The 27,086-nt window shown below is 35.3% G+C and overlaps 1 protein-coding gene across 5 annotated transcripts; it reads left to right on the forward strand.

The window, feature by feature from the left end:
- On the forward strand, positions 1-26,703 carry PNISR (PNN interacting serine and arginine rich protein). Of its 5 annotated transcripts, none has more exons than XM_032275196.1 (13): positions 315-444; positions 8,048-8,134; positions 9,723-9,841; positions 11,924-12,112; positions 13,855-14,078; positions 15,455-15,626; positions 17,028-17,218; positions 19,466-19,603; positions 20,626-20,725; positions 21,448-21,501; positions 22,643-22,813; positions 23,716-24,802; positions 25,035-26,703. In XM_032275196.1, exons 3-13 carry the CDS (start codon positions 9,754-9,756, stop codon positions 25,063-25,065), a joined length of 2,445 nt encoding a protein of 814 aa, XP_032131087.1. In that variant the 5' UTR covers positions 315-444; positions 8,048-8,134; positions 9,723-9,753; the 3' UTR covers positions 25,066-26,703. The 5 variants fall into 5 exon arrangements, with proteins under 5 accessions (XP_032131089.1, XP_032131091.1, XP_032131087.1 ...); XM_032275197.1 differs by having other exon boundaries at positions 9,727-9,841; positions 25,035-26,701; XM_032275198.1 differs by lacking the exons at positions 22,643-22,813; positions 23,716-24,802; positions 25,035-26,703 and having other exon boundaries at positions 1-444; positions 21,448-22,300.
- Positions 26,704-27,086: the final 383 nt, after the last annotated feature.

Genomic DNA, 27,086 nt, shown 5'->3' on the forward strand with positions numbered 1-27,086 from the left:
GAGTGTTTCTAGGAGAGAGCATACTTCCCCTTGAAGGAAGATCGCGTTGCTCAAGTAAAAAATTTGAAGGCTCCCTATGTGTAGAACACTTACGCTCTTGGCTTTCTGTCCACTATAACGATAGAGATGAGTCGGGCATGGCGCCGGTTACATTAAAAAGTAACGTGCAGGAATGGCTCAGTTTCCTGGTGTTGACCAGAGTAGAGATGGTTTTGCCCATAACAAAAATGGCGCCGAAATATGTCAATCGGCATAATCACGTGTTCACAAACCTGGATGAGAGATGGTTTGGCTTCAGATGACGAACGGATGTTATTATTATTTACTTCCGGGTGACACAAATCGGGCGCCATCTTGTCTTGTTCCCGAGAAGTGGAAGCATCGAAAGCGTTGGAGAGGTATTACCGGAACGGTGGCGACAAGGGTGTTCCCGAACTAGAGTGGGTAAGTAATGGAGAACAATTACACGTGAGCACTTGCCGGACCATTACAACCCTCTTGGTTTCTGTGGCGAAGGTAGCATAACTTAAAATAGGCTGCGTACGCTGCTTGGCGCGACCGCTGGAACCTCCTTCCCTTAAAGCGGCGCCGTCCGCCAGGCTTGGTAAATCAGAGCGGTGCTTTCGCTGAAAAAGAAATGTCCCTGTTAAAGAGAGTGCTAACGACCCCATCCTCTAAGAGAGTTTCCTCTCGGACGAGAAGGGACTAATTGTTGGGTTCCTGATCGGCCGTTAAACACTGCGCGTGCGCAGTGGGAACCCCCTTGTGGGGAGGGGGCTTGTGGGAGGGAGGAGGCGGGGTCCCCCGACCTGGAGCTTAGATCCTTTGAGGCCCCGACTACGCAGGCGCGGTTCTTTAGTTTGTATTTTTCGTCTGTTCTTAATGATGGATATTATGTGTTAATAAGCTTCACGAAGGGAACAGGTAGTATCCGATATTTCAGTTTTTTACCCTATGGTGGATGGTATCGTCATCTGAACAAATTGAGCACTAGACAAATTTGTTTGTGAGTTGTTAAATTAACATTCTAGCTTAAGATTTTAATTCAGCATTAATCATTTACGTCTTTTTACCTCGCCCTGCCCCCAAATAAAACAAAGTAAATTTGGAATTCCTCATTAGGGCAAAAACAACAGAAACAAACCATAACGCTAAAGATTTTACTTGTGGGATTCTTTTTTAAAGTGGCAAAGAGATTATAGGGAAAACAAAACAGTTCTTAAAGATGCTCTTGAGAGAGTTTTTTTAAGCTTACTAATAGAATTTATTTTTTAGAACTGTTTTTTTAACATAAAAATTGAGCACATAGGATGTCCCCACTACACACGGTTTCTCTTATTAACATATATTAGTGTGGTGCATTTGTTGCAGCTAAAGAACCAATAATCATAAATTATTAACTAAGGTACATAGTTTATTTCTACTTCCTCACATTTTACCTAAAGTCCTTTCTCTGTTCCAGGATCCCAGCTAGAATCTCACATTATATTTAGTTGATGCATATTCTTAGGCTGTATGTTCTTGATTGTGACAGTTTCTCAGGCTTTCCTTGTTTTTGATGACTGTTAGGGCTCAATTGTGCCCCTCTAAAATTCATATCTTGAAGTCCTAACCTCAGTACCCCAGAACGTGACTGTATTTGGAGAAAGGGTCTTTAAAAAGGTAAGATGAGGTCACTAGGGTGAACCTTACCACAATATAATAATAACTGGTGCCCTTGTAAGAAGAGAGTAGGACACAGAGGGAGGACCACGTGAAGACATAGGGAGAAGACAACCATCTACAAGCCAAGGAGAGATGCCTCAAAATGAAGTCAACCCCATAGATCTTAGGTGATAAGCCTCCAGAACAGTGCGGAAATAAATTTCTGTTGCTTAAGCCACACGGTCTTGGGTACTTTGTTATGGCAAGCATATGAAATTAATACAGTGACCTTCACATTTTTGAGGAGTATGGGTCCAGGTATATTGTAGAGTGCCCTGCTACAGACATTTTTCTCATGATTAAAATGGTGTTACAGACTATGTCGGAGGAAGATCACAGAGATAACATGCCCTTTTCAGCACATGCTATCAAGGATATATACTATCAAGGTGATTTGTCACATTGATATTGACCTTGATTATCCGTCTGGAGTAGTGTTTATTAGATTGCTCCACTGTAAAGTTACTTCTCCCACCCTTTTTTATCCTGTTCTCTTTGGAAGGAAGTCACTTTGCAGAGCCCATGCTTACTGAATGGAGAGTTGTGCACTTCTTCAGTTAGGGTGGAATATTTACATAATTATTTGGAATTCTCTGTGGGAGATTTGTCTCTTCCCTCTCATTTATTTATTAATTTATCATATCAGTATGGGCCTGTGAATTTTTATTACATAACTTGTATTATAATCCAGTACTTTATTTTGTTGCTCAAATTGTTTCAGCTCTGGCCATTGGCAGCTCTTTGAGTTGTCTACTGTTCTCCTTTGACATGCTCCCATCAAATTTTTTTTTTTTTTTTAGCACTTTATTACTTCCAGGCAGTACACATGCTCCAGACTCATCTTTTATGCTTCCTGTCGAGTCCTAGAATCAGCTATTTAAGGATCCCTGATTCCTTTTATTGAGTGATATTAAAGGCGTGCTTGTTGCTACTAGGGTGTCATTTTGGGCCCTCTCTCTACATATATTTTTAAATTATTGTTATTTGGGGGATATTTATAACCAACTATCCAATTCTCCAATTTTTTTTTTTTTTTTTTTTTTTTTCTCACTCTTGCCCAGGCTGTAGTACAGTGGCACAGTTTTGGCTCACTGCAACCCCCACCTCCTGGGTTCAAGTGATTCTCGTGCCTCAGCCTCCTGAGTAGCTGCGGCTACAATTGTGCGCCACCATGCCTGGCTGATTTTTGTATTTTCATTAGAGCAGAAGTTTTGCCATGTTGGCCAGGCTGGTCTCAAACTACTGGCCTCAAATGATCCAACCACCTTGGCCTCCCAAAGTGCTGGATTTACAGGCATGAGCCATGATGCTTGGCTTCCACTTTTAAAAATATGTCTTTTGAGCTACGAACTGCAAGTATTTTCAGTATATACTAAAATGTGTGTCACATAAAGTAGCAAAATTTTTGTTTTCCGTATTTCAAATGATTATAAGATTAATCTTTACCAGTGCCATTTCTACCTAACCTGAATTAAACAAATTCTTTTTTGACTTTGAGGTCAGTCATCTTGTATATAAGACTGAAATGTCAGGGGTGAAGAGGATTGTGGTATTTTCTGGCTCCTCAGCTTTGTGGTTGATGTAGAAATGTTTCATCCTATGCATCAAATGATAGATGTGTTTCTGCACCTCTTTGATTTTGTAGTTGATGCTCAAGGACTTTAAAATACCACATTTTAATTCTCGTCCATATCTGTCATAGTCTCTGAGTGACTTTTGTAAATATTAATGATTGTCATTTTGGCCAGGCTAGGTGGTTCATGCCTGTAGTCTCAGCACTTTGGAGGCTGAGGTGAGTGGATCATTGAGGCCAGAAGTTCGAGACTACCTTCGGCAACATGGTGAAACTCCATCCCTACTAAAAATTACAAATATTAGCCTGGTGTGGTGTCATGTACCTGTAGTCCCAGCTACTTGGCAGGCTGAGGCATGAGAATTGCTTGAACCTGGGAGGTGGGGATCATGCCACTGCATTCCAGCCTGTGTGATGGAGTGAGACTGTCTCAAAAATAAGTAAATAAATGATTGTTATTTAAACAAATTGTTTTAGGAACTTCAAAGCAATTAAGTTCTAATATAGATCCATTTAAGAAAAGGATAAAATAAATGATGGTCATTTCTGGTTGTATTCGCTTTTTAGGGATACCATAGGAAATTACCACAAGCTGTCTGGTTTCAAACAACAGAAATTTATTCTTCCACTGTTCTGAAGGCTAACAGTTTGAAATTGAGGTTTTGGTAGGGCCATGCTCCTTGATGGCTTTTTGGGGGATCCTTGTCTCTTCCTAGCTTTTGGTAGTTCTTGTCAATCCTTGATGTCCCTTGGCTCATAGAGCCATCTACTCCAATCTCTACCACTGTGGTCATGTTACATTCTCCCTGTAAATGTCTATGTCTCCTTTTTAATGAAGTACCCCCAGTCAAATATGAACTCATCTTAATTGGAATACATCTGCAAAGACCCTGTTTCCAAATAAGGACATATTTACAAGTATCGGGAGTTAGGACTTCAGTGTATCTGTTGGACAGGGTCACAATTCATTCCATAACACTGGTGATAACCATCACTTGATTTTTTTGCAGCAGTGTGTGATAGTTTTGACGATCTGATACAAACCTTGGTTATTAATCTTTCTGTTCTTCCCAGACCCCATTTGTTTTCCAAGGAAATAGCATATAGGGAAATTTTCCAAGGAAATAGCATAAAGAGCAATACTCTTAGGAAAGTCTTACAACCTTACCCGTCACTAATCAGATTTCTTCAAACTTGAAAAGTCGAGCCTAACAGACTTTAAAACTAAATCTAAAGGAAGAGTGAATAAATTAGAATCAATTTTTGATGTTATAAAATCACAGTAGCAATATTGGAATGTCATTTTTATGGTTGAATATTAATGTATTTACTTCCTAACATTTCAGTGAATTATAAAATATTTAACCACTTAATATGAACAAGACACTATGGAGAATTTAAATTATTATTAAATGTTTCCTCTCCCCTAAAGAAGATTCTTGTTTGAGCCAAGACAAAAACATGCAAATTTAATGCAGACCCTCTCTAAAAAGTATTGTACATCATCTTTAACTTACTAAATGGAAACTTTCAAACAGTGGAAAAGAAGAGGGTAGTAAATGCCCATCTTTAAGTTATCAACATTTTCCAAATTATATTTAAACCAACTTGTAAATGTCATTTTTAATGGTAAACGGTTATTTCGTTAAACCATAGTGAAATTTTAAAATATGTATCTATTGATTACTGTGTGTTGTGCTTGTGTATTCCCTCTGTTTTCCATTCTTAGATTTGTTGGTAGTGAAGATTTTATGGTGAAGAGGAAGGAACAAAGAGGTAGCATTCCTAAATCCTTGCCATAAAATTACTTATAATCTGACTCTTTAATTAAAAAATAGTTAATGAAACCTCTTAAGCAAGCATTGTGCTGTGTATAAGTCCAAATTTAGTTTTCATGACCAGAGTTACCTGTTATGAGTGAGATAATAAAAATTTACTCTAATTCCTATAAGAAAATGAGACAGGACATTTGCCCAATGTCTCACAGTTGAAGAAGTTTGTATAATTTTTACTGCTTGTACTAGTCATTATGGACCATGTTCATTAGCTTCATTTGATTCTTTGTATCTTTAAAAGTCTATATTTTTCTAAAAATATACATTCATAGAATAAAAAAATTCAAAGAATACAGAAAGATATAAAGATTAAAATTATCTGATCCCTGTTTCCAATCCTTAGAGCTTAGCAGTTTTGAGAGGATTTTGTAATTTAGGAATTGTCTATACATAACTACATTCTTGAAAAAGCTTCAAGTGGCATCGTTTTTCATGCTGTATCATGTAAATTTTTTTTGCCTAATGCAGCTTGTACAGCACTACATACCAGTATATAAAAATCTACCTTACTCATTTTAATGGCTGAATAGAGGTCTACTGTATGGTTCACTCTAATTTATTTAATTTGCCTTCAATTAAATGTCACTGAAACCAGATGTTTACTGTTATAAAATATGCTGCCAATTTTTGGATTATGGGATGAATATTCACATTCATGGTTTAGGTTTAAGCGGTGGAATTACTGTGTCAGGGATGTGTATGTACAGTTTTGTTAAGATGCCTTAATGTTAAATTGTCTTTTAAAAAGACTAACCATTTAGTGTTCCACCTCTGCCCTCATCCAGTAGTCATCCTCTATAACTAAATCATGTTTCTCAGCTCCAGACTTGAGTAAAGCACTTTAATAAATAGTCCCTGACTTCAAACTTCATTAACTTACCATCACCTTCTTCACTGTTTTTTTAAATTTGCTCTGTTTCTCACAATTTCACCTTTTTTACTTTTTCTCAGCCTAAGTATCCCAAACATTGTGCTAATTGAATAGTAGCTTCCATTAAAACTTTGGGGAAGAAAACCTTCTGAAAACATAGCAAAAGTAGAAGTGGTTGTTTTAAACATACAGAAAAACGATTACTGGTGATAGAAATCAGACTCTTGAAAATATACAAGTTAATATCTCTTTGTGCATAGGAAAATGTGTGTGTGTGTGTGTGTGTGTGTGTGTGTGTGTGTGTGTGTTTAATAATAAAAGCTTCAGCCAGGCATGGTGGCTCACGCCTGTAATACCAGCACTTTGGGAGGCCAACGTGGGTGGATAACCTTAGGTCAGGAGTTCGAGACCAGCCTGACCAACATGGTGAAACCCCGTCTCTATTGAAAATACAAAATTAACCAGGTATGGTGGTGCATGCCTGTAATCCCAGCTATACTCAGGAGGCTGAGGCAGGAGAATCACTTGAACCTGAGAAATGAGGGTAGCAGTGAGCCAAGATCGAGCCATTGCACTCTAGCCTAGGCAACAAGAGTGAAACTCCATCTCAAAATAAATAACAATAATAATAATAATAATAGCTTCAACCTATGAACTAAGAAATAGGGACAGGAAGACAAATTTAGACTAAAGAATTCTTTCAGAGATAAAGTGAAACCTCCGTAAGTTTTAGATTCTTCTGGAGAAGAAAATGGAGTTGAGCAGAAGCTGGTTGGCTTGATCATCTTTTTTTTTTTTAAACCCCCAATAGTTGTTAACTTGAAAGTGCTACCAGAGTGATGATGAGAAAGTTCTGGTATTGATATTAACCACCACTAATTGAAGCTTCTGATGCTTAGTTTTTATGTGTTTCTTATTTAATCCTCATAATAATCGTTTGGGGTGTAGATATTTAGGTCTTCTGTTTTACAGATTGGAAAACAAAGGGTTAGAGCATAACTTACCCATGTTTACACCACTAACAAACGGATGTAGTTGGGCATCCTGAACCAGAGCCTGTGCTCTGAAGTCTGGGTGACAAGTGGCGACCAGAAAATGTAAAAAGGGAACTAAAAAAGTTGTCCATGACAACCATTAAACATGAGTAAGAAAAAGAACCTTTATTTAATTTCTGAAAAAGTAAATTTATGGATTGGGAATGATGGTAGGGAGTCATTATACATCATTTTCATCATTAAAATGGTTTTAGTAAGTGCACATTTTCAGTTTCAGTAAGCAGTTTGTAGAGCTGTTGATAATGTCTGTATTATGTGTGTTACAATTTAAGTCAGAATAACTGTGCATTGCACTCTGATAAACCGATAATGCGTTGGAAAGCACAGCAAGCTGTGCTTACTCCAGCTTTTTGATGCTTATACGTTAACAGCTTCCTTATCATTAGCCTTTAAACAGAAAATAAGAGCTGGAAACTGCTTGTTTATTTATTTGGTATTTATTTAGTGCCTGCTATGTGCAAGATGCTTTCTTGTATCTTCTTGAAAATCAAAAGATGGATAAATTTGTCTTTCTGTCACCTGTAAAAAGCTGTTGATTGAATAAAAGGAAAGTAAACCATTTCAGGAACAAACTGTTCTCTCCTTGCTAATGTTAATTTCTAAACATAGAATTCTATAGAAAAGTTTAAATTAATACATTTTATTAATACATTTTATTACTCATCTAAGTTAATAACAGGTAGACAAGATCTTCATTTCAGACATTTGTTACTCCTTTTTTTCCTCAATCCCTAAATCCCTAAAGTTTGAGATTTTTTTTTTATTATGAATGAATTGTTCAACTAAATGAAAGATATTTGGAAAGAAAAAAAGATGTTAAAAAGCTTTGCCTCTCTGGTGTATCTCTTTTCCTTAACTTTATTATGATAAAATAATTCCCCATTATAAAGTTAATACAAGGAAAATTGACTAACTTGGAGATGATCACACTTTCACGTTACACCTCTAGAATTTATTTTTATGCTAATCATAATAATCTATAAGCAGACATCTACTTTTTCTCCCCCAGGGCATAAATAATCTTGCTGCTATGCTTCGAAGCTGTAGTCTGAATCAACCTGAGTTTTAAACAGAAGGTGGACAGTGAACCTCTGAGGTCAGTTTAAATAGCAGTTGGTATTTCTTCGTGGTGTTTTCTATTTGTTAACTCTTAATTAAAGTTGTATGTGAAATTACTTTTCAAGGGCTCTGATAACCTATTTAGCCTTAAAGGGCTCTAAAGGTGTACTTGGGAAACTGGAGAGGACAAAAAGGGGAGGAAGAAGGAAACACTGAAGAGAGGTTAGAAGAAGTATATTTAACTTGGAACTGATACCCAAACCAGTTGTTGGCCTCATTTGTGCTATGTAGTGCCTATTTTGCCATATTCTAATAATGCCATTGTAATTGATTACGTTAGTTTAACTTGAAGATAGGTACATCTGACTCATAAGTAAATCAAGGTAACAAAGAAATACACTCCCATAATTCAGTGTTCTTTAGTTGCGAGATTAGGATCTGCTGCTGATAGAACTATACCTGTATGGTGTTCTGGGAATTCTGTGAAGACTGGAGTTGGAAACTTTTAAAAGCCTGGATTGTAATCGCCAGTTGTCCTATTAGAGTTAATGTCTCTATTTTTTTTGCTATCCGGCTTTCCTACTTTTTTTGGTACAGGAAAAAATCAGTCTACAAGGATTCTTTTAGTAAAGATTTATTAAATGCCTCTTATGAGCTAAGCCTCGGGATACAAAAATGAAGAAACCATGCCCTGGTTATGTGAGTCACTGGTTCTTGAACAGGGTTGTATATCAGTATTGGATAAAGTACAGAGATATTAGACTTGTAAGAATTTTAAACCTTTTATTAGGAACATTTTCAGATTAGCTTACAGAAAAATTAGGCTAGCGAGATGATTCCCTGCCCCATACCATTTCCTAGATTTAATAGTTATTAACATAAAGTACCTTCCCTCTATCTTTTTCATGCTATTTCTATGTTAAGAAACCACGTCTTGGAGGCTGTCTTACCTTCTGGATTTATACTGTTTATCTTATTTCTTTATCACAAAATTATTTTATATTGGAAGTAAAATCCAAAAGGTCATTTGGACTTGAAACATTTTTGATGAGAATTCTTAGTGATTCTGGGAGCATAATGGATGCTAATCTGTAGGGGTGATATTTTGGTAACCTTTGAATTTCTGATTTCTCATCAACTTTTCTTGTAAGGGTTCCTGAATTAATATTTTATTACTTTTGGAAATACAATAGTTTTCTAATTCTGTTCTACATTCTTTGTTTTTATTAGCTGTAATTATTTATGAGGAAGAGTTTTTCTTCATCAGCTGAAGCTATTTGGTTACTATCTTGGAATCTTGATTGGGGAGAAATGAAATCACTTTTTCTTATAATCTTCAAAATAATTAAATATCCAGAAATTTATATCGTACAAAAATTGGGGTTTTTAAAGTTTTTCGGCTAAACCGATTATAGTTATGCTTGCCATCAAATTCTGAGATCAGCATTAATGTAAAATTTTCTACTCTTGTTTGGTACCCTAAAAATTCTAGTTGCCTCTGGCAACCTATTGACCAGAATTTTGGACCTCTGATGAAATAAATGTACCATCATATAATAATTTCTGCTGTGAAGTTTTAAGATTAAATAACTCATTATTTTTAAACTATGTTTAATTTATTAAAGATAGAAAATCAAGTATATTTTAAAAGAAGGGATGTGGGATCAAGGAGGACAGCCTTGGCAGCAGTGGCCCTTGAACCAGCAACAATGGATGCAGTCATTCCAGCACCAACAGGATCCAAGTAAGGAAACAAATTGAATATGGAAGGGTGGGATTGGATATATGGAAATGGGTAGAAAATACATGATAGGGTTAAGGGATATGGAATTAAGATTGGTATATTGGATCATTTTATGGTCAGAATTTAATTTTCTCATAAATAGACTTGCCATACTATTTGTAGCAGAAAGTGGACTTCCCTTTGGAAGAGTCAAAAGGTAGAAAGCTTTTTGAAGATTTTACATTTTTTTAAACTGATTGAGTCCTTGTTTTCCTAAAGAAAGAAAAAAGTCTAAATATGTTGCTTAAGTAGAACACACCTCTATGAATTCTCTTACAGGTATATCTGTATCATATTGAACTAGATGGTATGCTATATCATTTAAAATTTTCTTTTTACTGTGGACTATTTCTGGCACATATACGAAGGTAGAAGAGTATAGGGAGCCCCCATTTGTTACTTGTCTTTAACAGTTACTAAGTAGTGGCCTATTTTGTTTCATCCATAAGACCACTTACGTTGCTCGGCCCTCACTGGGTTAATCTGATGCTATTTCTTTTTTTAATAGCCATGTATCATTCTGTTGTAGGACAGTACTATAACAAAGCCACTTTTGGTGGTTTTATTATTTATAGCTTTTCCCTTTTTAAAACAATTAACATAATCTTGTATACATATCATTATTCACTTGTCCAATTACTTTCTCACAAAAAGAACTAGGTTTGTTAAGTCATGGTAATTTCAGGTGCTCATTGCCATGTGTAACCACATAGGGGTTTTGCCAGTGTTTCACACTGTAGGAGAATGCCTATTTAATCTTCGTTACGCTAAGATGCAGAAAACTATATCTTATACTACATTGTTTACTTTATTAATAATATTAGATCTTAATGCATTCTTGGGTGGATTTGCAAAATAATAATTATTAAAATGATCTTAAAATGTTAAATATAGATACTTGAGAGGCCACATACACACCTGTAATCCTAGCACTTTGGGAAGCTGAGGTGGGCAAATCACTTGAGCTCAGGAGTTTGAGGCCAGCCTGGGCAACATGATGAAACCCCATTGCTACCAAAAATATGAAAATTAGCCAGGCTTATAACCCAGATGATGGATTGATCGATCAATAGATAGATAGATAAAAATTTAAAAACTAAAAAAATACCCCTTGGGAAGAAAGTCTTCAAGATAGTGGGGAAAATGAATTTTGAGTGAAGATTGGCTAACAAGTTGTAGCCTGACTACACTGGTCATGTTTTGACTAGAGAAGGGAGCCTTACTTAAAGAAGGGCAACCGTAAGGAAGAACAGAGTTAGGTAGCTGCACTTACCCAAGGCCTACAGGCTCGAATGCAGGCCTGAAAAGATAAATAGAACATGTTAAAGTAAGAAATGATTGTGTTAGATTAATTTTTTGGTGATATTTTTTCTTTTTAAGGGATGACATTTTAAACAACTCAGTAAACTAAGATGCAGGGGATAAATTTTGTATGAATTAATATTAGAAATGGGTTGAGTGTTTCTGTCAAGTTCTTTTCTGAAAGTGTTAAGTAGTTTGTATTATTATTATTATTTGAGACAGAGTTTCACTCTTGTTTCCCAGGCTGGAGTGCAATGGTGCGATCTCAGCTCACTGCAGCCTCTGCCTCCCAGGTTCAAGCAATTCTCCTGCCTCAGCCTCCCAAGTAGCTGGGATTATAGGCGTGTACCACCACGCTCAGCTAATATTTTATATTTTTAGTAGAGACCAGGTTTCTTCATGTTGGTTAGGCTGGTCTTGAACTCCCGACCTCAGGTGATCCACCCACCTTAGTCTCCCAAAATGCTGGGATTACAAGCGTGAGCCTCCACGCCCAGCCAGTTTATATTAATTTTTAGCCTGAATATGAGTTATTTGCTAAGCATGCTTTCAGACACAGCATGCTTTAATGTTTAAGATCTCATTTTTTTTTTTTTTTTTATCTAATGTCCCTCATAATCTCCCTGTCTGAAATATTTAAGATCTCTTCTAGGGAATAAGTGAGATGCTTGTTTTACATAGAGGCACTATTCTTTTATCTCCTGCATTCTGAATGCTTAATTCAATGTTAATTTACATTAGGCCAGATTGACTGGGCTGCATTGGCCCAAGCTTGGATTGCCCAAAGAGAAGCTTCAGGACAGCAAAGCATGGTAGAACAACCACCAGGAATGATGCCAAATGGACAAGATATGTCTACAATGGAATCTGGTCCAAACAATCATGGGAATTTCCAAGGGGATTCAAACTTCAACAGAATGTGGCAACCAGGTTTGTTGTTTATGGTTTCAAAATTTTAGGACTTTTAAAACATAAGATTATTATTAAGTTTTTTAATTTGCTTAGTTTTATGACTTCTCAAAATTAATACTCAAAGAATAGGCAGTTTTCAATTTGATTTGACTTTGACATTTTGTGGTTAAAATTATTCTGTACTCAGTCTGCTAGCATTGTGGCACTCGGTTTGATTCTTTTCTTGGTTCTTCATTCCTAGGCTGACAGGGGCTGGGAACACTCTGGAAACCTCACTTGGCATCTAGGGAAGAGAGCATTCTTTGTCTCTCTATTGCAACCTCTGGCCTTTTCAGAAGCAGCACTGGCAGAGTAAAACATGTCTAGCCTCTAATTAAAGAAAAGTTGTGTCACTGTGTGACAAATTAGTCTGTCAAATATACTCTGCCCCTACCATCCCGCCTACCTTTTTCTTCCCTTTTTTTTTCAGATAGTGAAGATTCATAAGTTTTTGTGTGTTTTACTTTTTTCTTTATTTGTTTTATTTCACAGTATGATGTGGATTTCTTGATGCTAATTCAGTCTTCCATAGCTTATGTTACTCTTTTTTAATAGTCACTTGAAATTATGGAGGAATCAGCCTCACATTTGGTTATGCTGATGGTGAAGTCATAACCTCCTTTCTGTATTAATGCTTTTTGTTTCTCCTTATAAGCATGGAGACCTCAGTCGAGACCAGCCTGGGCAACATAATGAGGCCCATCTCTCCAAAAGAAAAAAAAAAAAAAACTTAAAAATTAGCCAGGCATAGAGGCGCGTGCCTGTAGTCTCAGCTGCTCAGAAAGGCTGAAGTGGGAGGATTGCTTGAGCCCAGGAGACTGAGACTGCAGTGAGCTTTGATCAAGCTGCTGCACTCCAGCCTGGGTGACAGAATGAGTCTCTCATTTAAAAAAAAAAAAAAAATTCAGGAAGTAATTCTATGCTATTACTCTTTTTTTTTTTTTTTTTTTTTTTAAGAGATGGGGTTTCTCCATGTTGATCAAGGTGGTCTCGAACTCTCGACTTCAGGTGATCCACCCACCTCAGCCTCCCAAAGTGCTGGGATTACAGGCGTGAGCCACCGCGCCCAGCCTGCTATTACTTTTTAAAACATAAATATTCTAGTCTTTGATACTGTGAGGTGGTTCGTTTTTAGCTTTCTTGAAAGCGAAATTTCCCCATATTTGAAAATGTTATAATTCTTAAGTTTAAGTTCCTAAATGACTCCCCTGGCATCCCTACCCCTTAGTTTTTTCTCTACTGGCTTTCTTTGTGACCCTGGGCAAGTGATTTACCTCTGTGTGCCTCAATTTTCCCTCCTGAAATTGACAAAAATAATACCTGCTTTCTCCCTACCTCACAGGGATGTTGTGAGGATAAATGTGTTCATGTAAGAAAGAAATTATATAAAACTTCAAGGTATTATTTTTGTGCTGTTGTTACTAAACAAAAATATAAAAATTCAACAAAAATAGTGCTTTGGATTTTGTTATATTTGTTAAAAATAATTTTGGGCATTTGGTTAGAATATGAATTAGAGTGGAATTACTTCATCTTGAATTACATATGACAGTTTAGTTCATTGCTTATTTTTAAGATAGACGAAAGGAATTCCAAGAAGTCATAAGTTGTTTTTTTGAAATCTGTATGTTTACTGAAAAATCTTTCTTGAGCTCTTAAAATTTTGTGTTGATTTTGTTATAACCCCCTGTTGAATGTTTTTATGCCTAAATCTTAAATAGAATGGGGAATGCATCAGCAACCCCCACACCCCCCTCCAGATCAGCCATGGATGCCACCAACACCAGGCCCAATGGACATTGTTCCTCCTTCTGAAGACAGCAACAGTCAGGACAGTGGGGAATTTGCCCCTGACAACAGGCATATATTTAACCAGAACAATCACAACTTTGGTGGACCACCCGATAATTTTGCAGTGGGGCCAGTGAACCAGTTTGACTATCAGGTGAAAGATATTTTATTGCTTTAATATTGTAGATGTGCACGTAATCCATTCTTTGGAAGTGTCTCATCAAGAGTACCTAAGATACGTGTTTCATTTTTCAGACTTGTACAAATAAGCATATTCTGTCTCAGAAAAGTTATCAATTTTTGAGTATTTTTTATTTCATTAGGAAAATGGTATAAAAGATCATTAGGGAAAATTTTTGAAAAAATTAAAAATGTATAAGTGCAATAGCTATATGATGTTTTCTAATTCCTATTTCAAAATGGTATATTTAAATGTTAAAGACTAGAGAATGCACAGTAATTGAATATAGATTATGGTTAAGACATGAATAAAAAAGATGAACACAGATCATTTTCCTAAGTGTAATTCCTTGTGCTGTGTAGAATTATTACTGTTTTTCTAGTTTCATTTTTTTTTTTTCCATTCTGACATGACTTGTTAATGGAATTGTATATAATTTCCTCTGTAGCATCCAATTCATTCCTAGGGACATAGAACTCTGTGGGGAATAGTGTCATACGTTGGGCTTAATTTACTATATTCCCTCTTTGAGGGTCTACCCTTAAATTATAGTGCTAGGTATCATTTTGAAATAACTGATTACAACTAATAATTTATAAACTGCTATCACAATTTAAAATTTTGAAAGAAAAATTATTTTGTGAATTCTAAGGTAGATTTGATAATGCATATGTAATACTCACCTTGAGATGATAATCCTCATTAATAAATATCCAAATGCTTGTATACTTGGTATACAGATACAATGGTTTTTATCTTGTTTGAAGAAATACAATGGCAGGGAGCATCTGCTTACCTCACTTTTACGTGGTAGATCCCTTGTAAACAAGGCAAAGCTGTTTTGGCAGCTAGCCTAGAAAAGCCTCTGAAAAGAGCAAAATTGCAAAAAATATTTGATGTAATGATTCAGTAACCTATCTTTGCTTATAAATGAATATATCTTGCAAGATTATACAAACAGCTTAAGTTGTTTAGTTCACTTTTTATTCACTGTAAGTAGGTTGTTGAAAGTGACAAGTATTTCTAGTTACGGAAAAATTAATATTTATTTGATATCTTAGTGTTGGTAGGATTGGCTTGTAAATAGATTCAGAATGAAAATTTTTGTATACTTCTTTGAAGTAGCTCATCAGCTGGCTTGTAGAAGGCTCTTTGCATTTACATAGCCAGATAATCTTAAGTAAGCGTAGGTTCTTGGGAATATAGAAGTATCGGTGGATATTAGAGCCATGGAATTCTTGGATGTGCTGCACACATGGATTTCTACTGTCCCAGTTCATAACACACGTGTGTCCCAGAGAGTATATTGTATTTATTTGAAGAAAAAATAAACTGCAATACTCTTTCAGCATGGGGCTGCTTTTGGTCCACCGCAAGGTGGATTTCATCCTCCTTATTGGCAACCAGGACCTCCAGGACCTCCAGCACCTCCCCAGAATCGAAGAGAAAGGCCATCATCGTTCAGGGATCGGCAGCGTTCACCTATTGCTCTTCCTGTGAAGCAGGAGCCTCCACAAATTGGTAACTGTTTAACTTAGTTTAGTGGACCAGATTGGCATGACTTTTTTATCATATAAAAAGGGTGTCTTGTTTTCTTAAAATTGTTCTAGTACTTCTGATATGTTAGGAGTTGACACTTTAATACCCTGTTTTTTATAGTCATAAAGCTTAAAATTACAAAAATGATGGTCTAAAATATTAAAAGGTTTGAATAATTTTCTTTAAATCTTTACATTAAACTCCAGATTTTGTGATGAAGTGTAAATTTTTGCTAGCTATAGCATTTTGGTATTTTCTTCATTATAGTCATTTCAGCACATTATGCAGATATATGAGCCCTTCTCCTTTTAAACCTAATTGTTTAATCTCTGATCTCTTTTCACTCTCAGTTCATCTCATGTACTGCTGTCAGATTAATATTCTCTGGTTATTTCACTTTGCCTAAGTATTTTGGCAGAAAATTTCAATTTTTAAATAACATTTTAGAGCTATCCTATTTCAGGTGACAAATAAGTATTTGTGCCACTTTATATCTGGAAAGTTCTAAATCATTCAATATTTAATGGACGAAAGCTTTTTTTTTTTTGAGATGGAGTCTCACTGTGTTGCCACGCTAGAGTGCAGTGGCATGATCTCAGCTCACTGCAACCTTCACCTCCTGGGTTCAAGCAATTCTCCTGCCTCAGCCTCCTGAGTAGCTTGGATTACAGGCATGTACTACCATGCCGAGATAATTTTTGAATTTGTAGTAGAGATGGAGGTTTCACCAGGTTGGCCAGGATGGTCTTGATCTCTTGACCTCGGGATCCACCTTCCCTCGGCCTCCCAAAGTGCTGGGATTACAAGCATGAGCCACTGGAGATTAAATAAAATCTCCAACATGAAACTCCACGTGATAATGTTGTTTGTGTAAGATAGATATTTTAGCCTACAGAAAAGTATTAGAGTGATATTCCTAAGATTACATTCATTAAGTATATTGAGGATTATATTTTTTGTATTTTATTTTGAAATCTCCCAAAGTGCCGGGATTACAAGCATGAGCCACTGCACCCGGCCTAAGAGCATTTATTAATAAATCTTTGCTTTTTACATTTTAGGACGATTCTAACTTTACTACTTTTTTAACTTACTAGCAAATCACTTAATTTTTTCGAGTCTCAGTTTCCTCACCTGTGGAAAAAAGTGGAGACATAGTAGTGATCTCTGAGGGCTTTTGTAAGGATTAATGAGATGATGGTTTAACATGATTTCATTGTGTCCTGGCAAATTGTAAGCACTAGAGCAGTGTTCCTTGCTGTTAAAAGTGGTGGCTTTTAAGAAAAGCATGATATTTAATGGGATATTTTAAAAATTTACTCACAAGTTTGTAGAAATATTTTTACTTAACTGACTTGTATATATTTTTCCCATGTGAAACAGATGCAGTAAAACGCAGGACTCTTCCAGCTTGGATTCGTGAAGGTCTTGAAAAAATGGAACGTGAAAAGCAGAAGAAATTGGAGAAGGAAAGAATGGAACAACAACGTTCACAGTTGTCTAAAAAAGAAAAAAAGGCCACAGAAGATGCTGAAGGTGGGGATGGCCCTCGTTTACCTCAGAGAAGTAAATTTGTAAGTAAAATCTCCAACATGAAACTCCACGCGATAATCTTGTTTGTGTGAGATAGATATTTTAGTCATAGAAAAGTATTAGAGTGATGTTCCTAAGATTACATTCATTAATATATTGAGGATTGTGTTTTTTATTTTATTTTATTTTATTTTATTTTATTTTATTTTATTTTTGAGACAGAGTCTTGCCCTATCACCCAGGCTGGAGTGCAGTGGCACAAATTCAGCTCACTGCAGCCTCCACCTCCCGGGTTCAAGTGATTATCCTGTCTCAGCCTCCCGAGTAGCTGGGACTACAGGCACACACCCCTACACCCGGCCAATTTTTGCACTTTTAGGAGAGACAGGGTTTCACCATGTTGGTCAGGCTGGTCTTGAACTCCTGACCTCAGGTGATGCACCTGCCTCAGACTCCCAAAGTGCTGGGATTACAGGCTTGAGCCACCGTGCCCAACCGAGGATTGTTTTTATATTTATGTTACTGAAGATAGAGTAAGGAGAAAATGGGACGGTAAGTTTATAAACATTCCATTCCAGAGAGCTGGTTAGATCTTGATAAATAGTTTGTATTCGTTCATTGTGGTACAGCTGACTCCCTAGTGGTAGAATATAATACAAATCTACATTAAAATAAGTAATAGAGAAATAAAATCTGCCTCTTTTGAACATTTAAACTATACCTGAGGATGTAATAATTTTTATTGTTTTGACATGAGCACTGGAAGTATGACAGTTTTTTAAATCTTTAAATCTTCATCAGTTAGATGGATTGAGTGGTTTAGAAACTGTTTTATTCAGCAGACGTGATAGCCACAGCACTTTTGTATTCAACAGATATGATAGCCACATGCAACTCACGAAATAAGTCTCTCTTCCACAGCCATTTTCTGCTTTAGAAATAAGTCTCAAGGAGAGGAAAATAACTAGATTTTGGCAGGCATTAGTTTTGCTTAAATTATTTTTTTCCAAAAGCCCTGTGCCAAACCAGTGTTTTTATTCTAGTTGTTAACAAAAATAAGAAACAACAGGAAAACACTGTTAAAACTTTTCTTTTTTTTTTTTTTTTTTTTTTTTTTTTTAGCAGTTGGGGAAACAGGGTCTCACTCTGTTGCTCAGGCTGGAGTGCAGTTGCATGATCAAAGCTTACTGTAGCCTTGAACTCATGGACTCAAGCAATCCTCTCACCTCAGCCTTCCAAGTAGCTAGGACTAGAGGTGCACACCACCACCCCTGGCTAATTTTTGTATATTTTGTAGACATGGAGTTTCATCATATTTCCCAGGCTAGTCTTGAACTCCTGACTTCAAACGATTCTCCCACCTCGGCTCCCCGAAGTGCTGGGATTACAGACATGAACCACTCTGCCCCGTCTTTTTTTTTTTTTTTAATCTTTATGAAATAGTGGTGTTCCAAATTTGATTTTTTTTTTAAGTGTCAAAAATTTGTTTGGAAATTATCCTTCCTCTTTCCTCCCAAATGCCTGTGGGATTGTGTTACATATATTTTTCCCCTGGTTCAAGTAGCCTTTCAGTAGTAGTATTTAGATGGTCATCTTGTCTTTTACCTAGTAAGATTATTAAAAGTGATTAGGGGACACTTCTCTGACAAAGGAAAGGGTCACATGCTGTCTGAATTACTGAAACCTAAAACCATACAAAGAAGACAAACTGCTGACATTTGTTAAGTCTGAAGTGTAGACCTCGTTTTTGTCTGTTCATTATGGAGCTAAAAAGAAGCAAGTTTTACTGAGTTTCAGGGCCAGCTGAGATCTTGACGCTGAAAAATCTGATTAGAGATTTTTCATTTTAAGTCATGCAACTTTAGGTAAATAGCTTCAATATATAGCTATAAAAGTTAAAATGAATAATATGTCTGTGATCAGTTACCTAAAGTTGTATAAGCCTCTCATTTCAGGTCCATCATATGTAATAGATATTAATTAAATCAGTCTCTGGGCATGATGTTTTCCTGGGTAGTTATAAAATAAGGTTAAAATTGACTAAGGGAAAAAGAAAATTGAAAAAAAAAAAAAAGATTTTCCTAAGCTATCTTATAATCTTATATTTTTCCCAGGTTATACTTTTTAAATTATCAAATGAAATCTGTAGTAAATGTAATTTAGATAGCAGTTTCTCTCATATTTCTGTTTCATAGACTTTAATTTGGGCTTTAAGATTTTTGATATGTAAGATAAGGATTTTACATTATAAACATGGATTTAGACTACTATACGATTATTTTTTATAGGATAGTGATGAGGAAGAAGAAGACACTGAAAATGCTGAGGCTGCAAGTAGTGGGAAAGTCACCAGAAGTCCGTCCCCAGTTCCTCAAGAAGAACACAGTGAGCCTGAGATGACTGAAGAGGAGAAAGAGTATCAAATGGTAGAATGTTAAATTTCTTACTATGTAGAAGGATTTATTTTGTTTGCAGTTTTTTTTTTTTTTTTTTTGAGACAATTTTAAAGGAAAAAATAGAAACTAGAGCTGCCTACCAATATTAAATGAAGAGACACTCCTTTCAACTAAAAATGTTTATAGAAACTTTTATTAATAGGGACTTTTTAAAATGTTTTGATTTCAGGCTGGGGTAATCTTAGTTTCAGGGAGCCGAGACAGGAGGATTGCTTGAGTCCAGGAGTTTGAGACCAGCCTGGGCAATACATTGAGAACTTGTCTCTACAGAAAATGAGCTGGGCCTAGTGAGGTGCACCTGTAGTCCCAGCAACTCAGGAGGCTATGGTGGGAGAATTGTTTGAGCCTGGGAAAGGGGAAGTTAACAGTGAGCCGAGGTGGTGCCAGTGCCTTTCAGCCTGGGTGACAGAGTGAGACCCTGTCTCAGAAAAAAAAAAAGTATTTTGAATTCAGTGTCTATGCTATAAAGATACATTTATAATATTTTTTCTTTGATCCATTTGATTTTGGAATTTTTTTGAAGTTTTGATGTTACAGAAAAATGTTCAAGATAGTTTATTGCTTGGAATGACTGCTCTGATGTCTGAAAATATTTTATAAAATGGCTTTGCTGTTGGGCATGGTGGCTCACACCTGTAATCCCAGCACTTTGGGAGGCCAAGGCAGGCAGATCACTTGAGATCAGGAGTTGAAGACCAGCCTGGCCAACATGGTGAAACCCCATTTCTACTAAAAATACAAAAATTATCTGGGTATGGTAGCACATGCCAATAGTCCCAGCCACTTGGGAGACTGAGGCAAGAGAGTCACTTGAACCCTGGAGGTGTGGTTGTAGTGAGCCGATATTATACCACTACGGTCCAGCCTGGGCAGCAGAGTGAGACTCTGTCTGGGGAAAAAAAAAAAGGCTTTGTGTTTTAATGTTTTTGAAAATGTCACACTATTATTAGCTATAATAATTAGAAATACTGTGTAAAATACTCTTTTTTTAGATGTTGCTGACAAAAATGCTTCTGACAGAAATTCTACTGGATGTCACAGATGAAGAAATTTATTATGTAGCCAAAGATGCACACCGCAAAGCAACGAAAGGTATATTTTGGTGTTTTGGGTTTTGCTTTTCCTGGGATATTTTGGTTTTGATGACTATTTTGGACTTTTTTTGTTGTCCTTGTTGGATTTCTACCAGATATTTGAATATTCTCTTGCATGTTTTAACTCTTAAAGATTAGATTTGTAGACACCATATTAAAGCTATACACAACTATTTTTGTTTTATCTGACCTTCTTGAGTACAAATTAGCAATCATGCTGTTGTCCTCTAAAATGTATTATGGAAAATTCCTGATGTTCAGTTTATTTCACCTGATATTTTTTTTTTTTTATAGATACCATGGCATTGGTATATGACTTTTAATACAGTTTATTTTGACTAATGAATTTTGAATTATCAACCTACAGTTTTTAGTTTACCAGTTATCTCTTACAGAAGCAAATGATTCCCTACCCCTAAATTTTTAGTAACACTTAAAAATGTATTGAAAAAAAACTATGTTTCATAATCTCAGAAATAGACATACAGATATACTTGTCAACATTTTTTCTCATTATAAACCAATTTCGGCTCACATCAGAGTTATAATTTCAAAGCCAGACATGATACTGGTTTAAAATGAATGTTATGTTTTTAATGTTTCTTCTCTCCCCAAAAAGCAGCAATAGTAGTAGATTTAACAATACCGTAGACTCTCATGACTATGAAATCGTGGCTATTTGTGTTAACATGTTGTTCCTGTTGTTGATGTGATACAAAGCTCCTGCAAAACAGCTGGCACAGTCCAGTGCACTGGCTTCCCTCACTGGACTCGGTAAGTGTTTTTCATATTTGTGAGAGGGCCTAAAGGGAAAAAAATCACACATACATTGTCTCTCTACGTGTTCTGTTTTGAAACTGTATTAGTCCTACTCAGTTTATAAAAACCTAGGTCTTAGGGTGATGTCAGTGTCTAAAAAGGTTTGCCTATTTTTTTTGACTAATGCATTCACAGTGAGAAATTTATAAATGTGATTGTTAATTCATCGTCTATTGGGGCAAGTTATATTGGAGGCTTTCCTTATTGCTCCAGTATTGCATTATATATAATTATATATGAACACCTATAGTTTGTACTTACTAATTCATAATTTAGCCATGGTAGTATCTAAGCTCACTTTCAGAATTATTGCATACGTGCCTTAGGGAAGAACCTATCCACTAATGCTTTCAGTAGCTTTTATATAGATTGTTTGCAGCAAGTCAAGTTTAAATATAGAGGAAAGGGTTTATCTTATCATAGTATAATAGTAGTGATGTGTTCATAATTTACTATTTGCATGGAATATTATCAAGGCTGTAAAAGATTGAATTTGCCTTTTCCACAAATTCTTCATTTCAAATTAATTTTTGTGAGGACCCAGAGAAGTGGGTAGAACCAAATGCTCATGTGCTTTTGTTATGGTTATTTAGATCATTTCAGGGTGGGGAGTAGTTTCAGCACCATGATATTTCTGTACCGGGGAGACTACAGTATTCTAATTTTTTTAGGGAAATAATTGCTTAGCTAGAGATTTCTAAACTTTGAACAATGTAAGTTAATTTTAGAAATATTTTCAGGATCATCATAAATTTCATTAAGGTAATTGAATTGATTAAGCTTTAGTGTGGCTTTGTTACTGCCCTGTTAAGTGGTTTTGTTGGTTAGCATGGACAGTACAACAAACCCATTATGATTCCTTTACAGTGAGAAAAATATGAAATATTCCAGAAAGAATAAGATAATAAGTAACCTTTGCCTGAAAATTCTGTGAACTCCTTAAGCATCTGAATATATACTTCTCCCCACCCCGAATAAGGATATTCTTCGGGAAAAGGCAATGAAAAAAGAAATGAGCTTTCTTCTCAGACCTTGAAAAGTTTTTAGTGCATAGTATAATATTTTTCATATGATAGACTGAGCTTTATGCACACAGGTGGACTGGGTGGTTATGGATCAGGAGACAGCGAAGATGAAAGGAGTGACAGAGGCTCTGAGTCATCTGACACTGATGATGAAGAATTACGGCATCGAATCCGGCAAAAACAGGAAGCTTTTTGGAGAAAAGAAAAAGAACAGCAGCTATTACATGATAAACAGATGGAAGGTATAGTATACCTTTTAGACTTAATTTTGGTCCAGTTTTGTATTTCTTTTTATTTTTTAAACCAACCTAAAAATGTCAAAAAATAAAATAAAGGCTAGATTATAGGTAATATGTGATATAACTGAAACTAAAGTCAAAATTTTTGTTTGGTTGTTTTAGGAACCATTCATTGCAGTGGCTATAAGCCAAGCTATTTAGGGTATTTTTGTTGCTTTTTAAAATTCTTGAAATGAAAAAGATGACTTTTGAAATGGTAAAAATATATTTGTAAGACTATTAAAAAGTAATTTGTAGCTAGGATATGGAAGGATAATAGAGAAGTTTTTACTTAAGATACTTTACATAATAATACTAGGAATAACAAGAAAATTTACTTAGAATTTCTTCTTTGAAAAATCTAAATTGGACAATTTGAAAGGTGATTATTAAGGGTGACTTTTCTGTAAACCACTTATTTACATTTAAAATTTTGCTTTAATTGGACAAAAGGGAAGTCTTTTCTTACTTGCCTCACATGTGCCTCTACATCTTGATACTGTGTTTTGCTACACTGCCCAGGAGGGTAACTTGACTAACTACATGTACCTATAGAGGACTTGAAATGTGGCTAAGCATGTGCTATAGATACACATTACATGCTAGCTTTCAAAACTTTACTTAGAAAAGAGAACATCTCACTTTTTAAAGACATTCATTGTGTATTGAAATGATAATATTTTTGGTGTATTGTGTTATTTACCAGTTTCTTTTTTCTTTTTTAATGTGGTTACTAAAAAATCTCGAATTACTTACATGGCTTGCATTGTAATTCTGTTGAACAGTAGTGTTCTATTGTTATAGTCTGGTAGTATGAAATTTTTACATTAAAATTTTCTTAGTATTTTTGTCTTTTTCTGTTTCAGAAGAAAAGCAACAAACAGAAAGGGTTACAAAAGAGATGAATGAATTTATCCATAAAGAGCAAAATAGTTTATCACTACTAGAAGCAAGAGAAGCAGACGGTGATGTGGTTAATGAAAAGAAGAGAACTCCAAATGAAACCACATCAGTTTTAGAACCAAAAAAAGAGCATAAAGAAAAAGAAAAACAAGGAAGGAGTAGGTCAGGAAGTTCTAGTAGTGGTAGTTCCAGTAGCAATAGCAGAACTAGTAGTACTAGTAGTACTGTGTCTAGCTCTTCATACAGTTCTAGCTCAGGTAGTAGTCGTACTTCTTCTCGGTCTTCTTCTCCTAAAAGGAAAAAGAGACACAGTAGGAGTAGATCTCCAACAATCAAAGCTAGACGTAGCAGGAGTAGAAGCTACTCTCGCAGAATTAAAATAGAGAGCAATAGAGCTAGGGTAAAGATAAGAGATAGGAGGAGATCTAATAGAAATAGCATTGAAAGAGAAAGACGACGAAATCGGAGTCCTTCCCGAGAGAGACGTAGGAGTAGAAGTCGCTCAAGGGATAGACGAACCAATCGTTCCAGTCGAAGTAGGAGTCGAGATAGGCGTAAAATTGATGATCAACGTGGAAATCTTAGTGGCAACAGTCATAAGCATAAAGGTGAGGCTAAAGAACAAGAGAGGAAAAAGGAGAGGAGTCGAAGTATAGATAAAGATAGGAAAAAGAAAGACAAAGAAAGGGAACGTGAACAGGATAAAAGAAAAGAGAAACAAAAAAGGGAAGAAAAAGATTTTAAGTTCAGTAGCCAGGATGATAGGTTAAAAAGGAAACGAGAAAGTGAAAGAACATTCTCTAGGAGTGGTTCTATATCTGTTAAAATCATAAGACATGATTCTAGACAGGATAGTAAGAAAAGTACTACCAAAGACAGTAAAAAACATTCAGGCTCTGATTCTAGTGGAAGGAGCAGTTCTGAGTCTCCAGGAAGCAGCAAAGAAAAGAAGGCTAAGAAGCCTAAACATAGTCGATCGCGATCCATGGAGAAATCTCAAAGGTCTGGTAAGAAGGCAAGCCGCAAACACAAGTCTAAGTCCCGATCAAGGTAGTATACTTTTTAAAGTATTTTGTCTGATTTTTTAAAAAATTTGACTGAATTTATACAAAGTTGAAAGTGTCCTTTCTCTCTCTCTTTAATAAACTCAGTTTGGTATTTGATAAATAATCATAGTCTTAAATGTTAGAAATCCTATATAATATTATTTATTTGAAATTGCAGATTTTTAGTTTAAAATACATTTTTATTTTTAAATTTTGTCTTTTCCCTTTTTTTTCAGATCAACAACCCCTCCTCGTCGTAAACGCTGAGGAATGACGTGGCAAGAATGCCATGATGTTGTTTAAAAAAATTCCATGAGTTTTAAGGGCTTGTCTCATTATAGAGGCACATTGTGGCTGTGTAGGTGAAACCAGAATCTTTTTTTTTTTTTTTAATCTGTAAATAGGTGTACTTTTTCCAATGCTGCTCCAAGTTACTTAATAGGATTTCTTTGTATTACTTTTTTTCAAAAAAAAATAGTGCGTAATAAGACTATAAACATGCCATTCTCTTTCAGCTGTAATGTTCTTAAAATTATTCTTGAATGTACTGTGATGTCAATAAAGCTCTTTAGTTCATTTTTGTTAAACTCTTGCACCTTAATTTTATGGTTTTAATCTAAGGAACGTACTTTTATAAAAAGGCAGCTGGAATTTTGTATAACAGGTTTTAAAGGTACCTTCTCTCACCTCCCCCAAAGAAAATGGTTTTTACTTAATAGTTTGTCAAAGTTTGTAAATTGTACCCATGGACTTTTGCCAGATTCCAACTTTAAGGATATGAAAGAGGGCTAGAAATAGACCTTTATTTTCATTTGGAAGTATTTGACAACTTTCTAAACTTTTCTTCCTATTTTGGGGATTTTCAAGTAATATATTCTCTGTGTATATAAAGTGTGGTTCACTCCTGTAAAATGAAATTGCTGGAATCAATCAAGCCAGTGCACCAGTAGAGTTATTTGTAAGGAACGATTGTGTTTGACACTAATAGTCAAGTCTGGAACTATATTCTACAGTCACCCACTTCTGTTTTAGAAGCATTTTGAAACACTTTTTGGGGTTATAGAAATAATACTCATGATTCAATATATTTATTTATATTTTTAAAGTATAATATGACCTCAGATCAATGGAGGAATGCTGTATTATGCAGGTTTGTGTCAATTTCATAACATTAAAATGGTCTGATTTTTTTCTGTTTCTTAAAATTATGATCAGTGAGTGGTCTAACAGTTTAAGGCATTCATGACTTATGAGTAGAATGGGGCTCTCAAAGCATTTTAACTTAAATACTCAGTTGCTTTCAGGGTCCATTTTTTAATGTAATCACTTATACAGTGATAAATGAATCTCTGAAAACAAATGCTTTTACATTTTAATTTAAAAAGAAAGCAGGTGCAGGCCACAGAAAAAATTTTAAAGTATGCCTTCTTACCAGCAATAGTTCATTTTAAAAATCATACCAGATTTTTGCCAAGATCAGTGTTTCCTCAAAATGAAGATAGAAATAGATTTGTATAGTGTGCTCTTGTACCTCTACATAGGTTATTATATAATTTTGAGCAGTTATGCATTTATCTAAAGGAAATAAATCAACTGTGAATAAATGCATGTTTACTAAAATGGCTGTTTACAGTGCATTTAGTTCGGATATTTATAAAGATGACATTTCACAGAATAACTTTAAAATAGTTTGGAATTCTATATAGTTTAGACATCAGTCACATCTGAAGACAAAGGAAAATGTGCAATATTTTTTATGTAGGCAAGCTAACACAGTGTACCTAATTGCAGAATTATCTGATTAATTTGTAATAGATAAGTTGTATAACATTTTCATATCTTAAAATGTTTTTTAGATCTTGAAGTGAAATCTTATTTTCAAAATAAAATTCTACAGAAAAATTCTGTTGGCTATGATATGCACATTTTTGGGCAAGATAAGAACTAGAGCCAAAATTAGTGTTTGACAGTTTTATTTACTCTGCTGTAATTTTCAAGCTTATTAGTTAAACCTGTAGGTTTTTTTTTTTTTTAAGCTGTCACGACATTTGTGATTATTAGTAGAAATGAGTGTTATTGTAATTTGAAATTTGGGTTTTTCAGACTTTAGTGGCAGATTTAGAAGATTCATTATTTTCTTGACATGTGATATAGTATTTACCTTGAGTGGTAAGGTTTTATAAGGTAGGGCTTCCATGATTTAGGATGTGAATGCAAAAACTTAACACATAAGTTAATTAGATGTATAATTTGGTTATGAAATCTATTCTAAAATAACACCACCAGAA

This window comes from Sapajus apella, unplaced genomic scaffold (assembly GCF_009761245.1).
Source record: "Sapajus apella isolate SASKATOON/1434 unplaced genomic scaffold, GSC_monkey_1.0 scaffold6, whole genome shotgun sequence".
Lineage (NCBI taxonomy): Eukaryota > Metazoa > Chordata > Mammalia > Primates > Cebidae > Sapajus > Sapajus apella.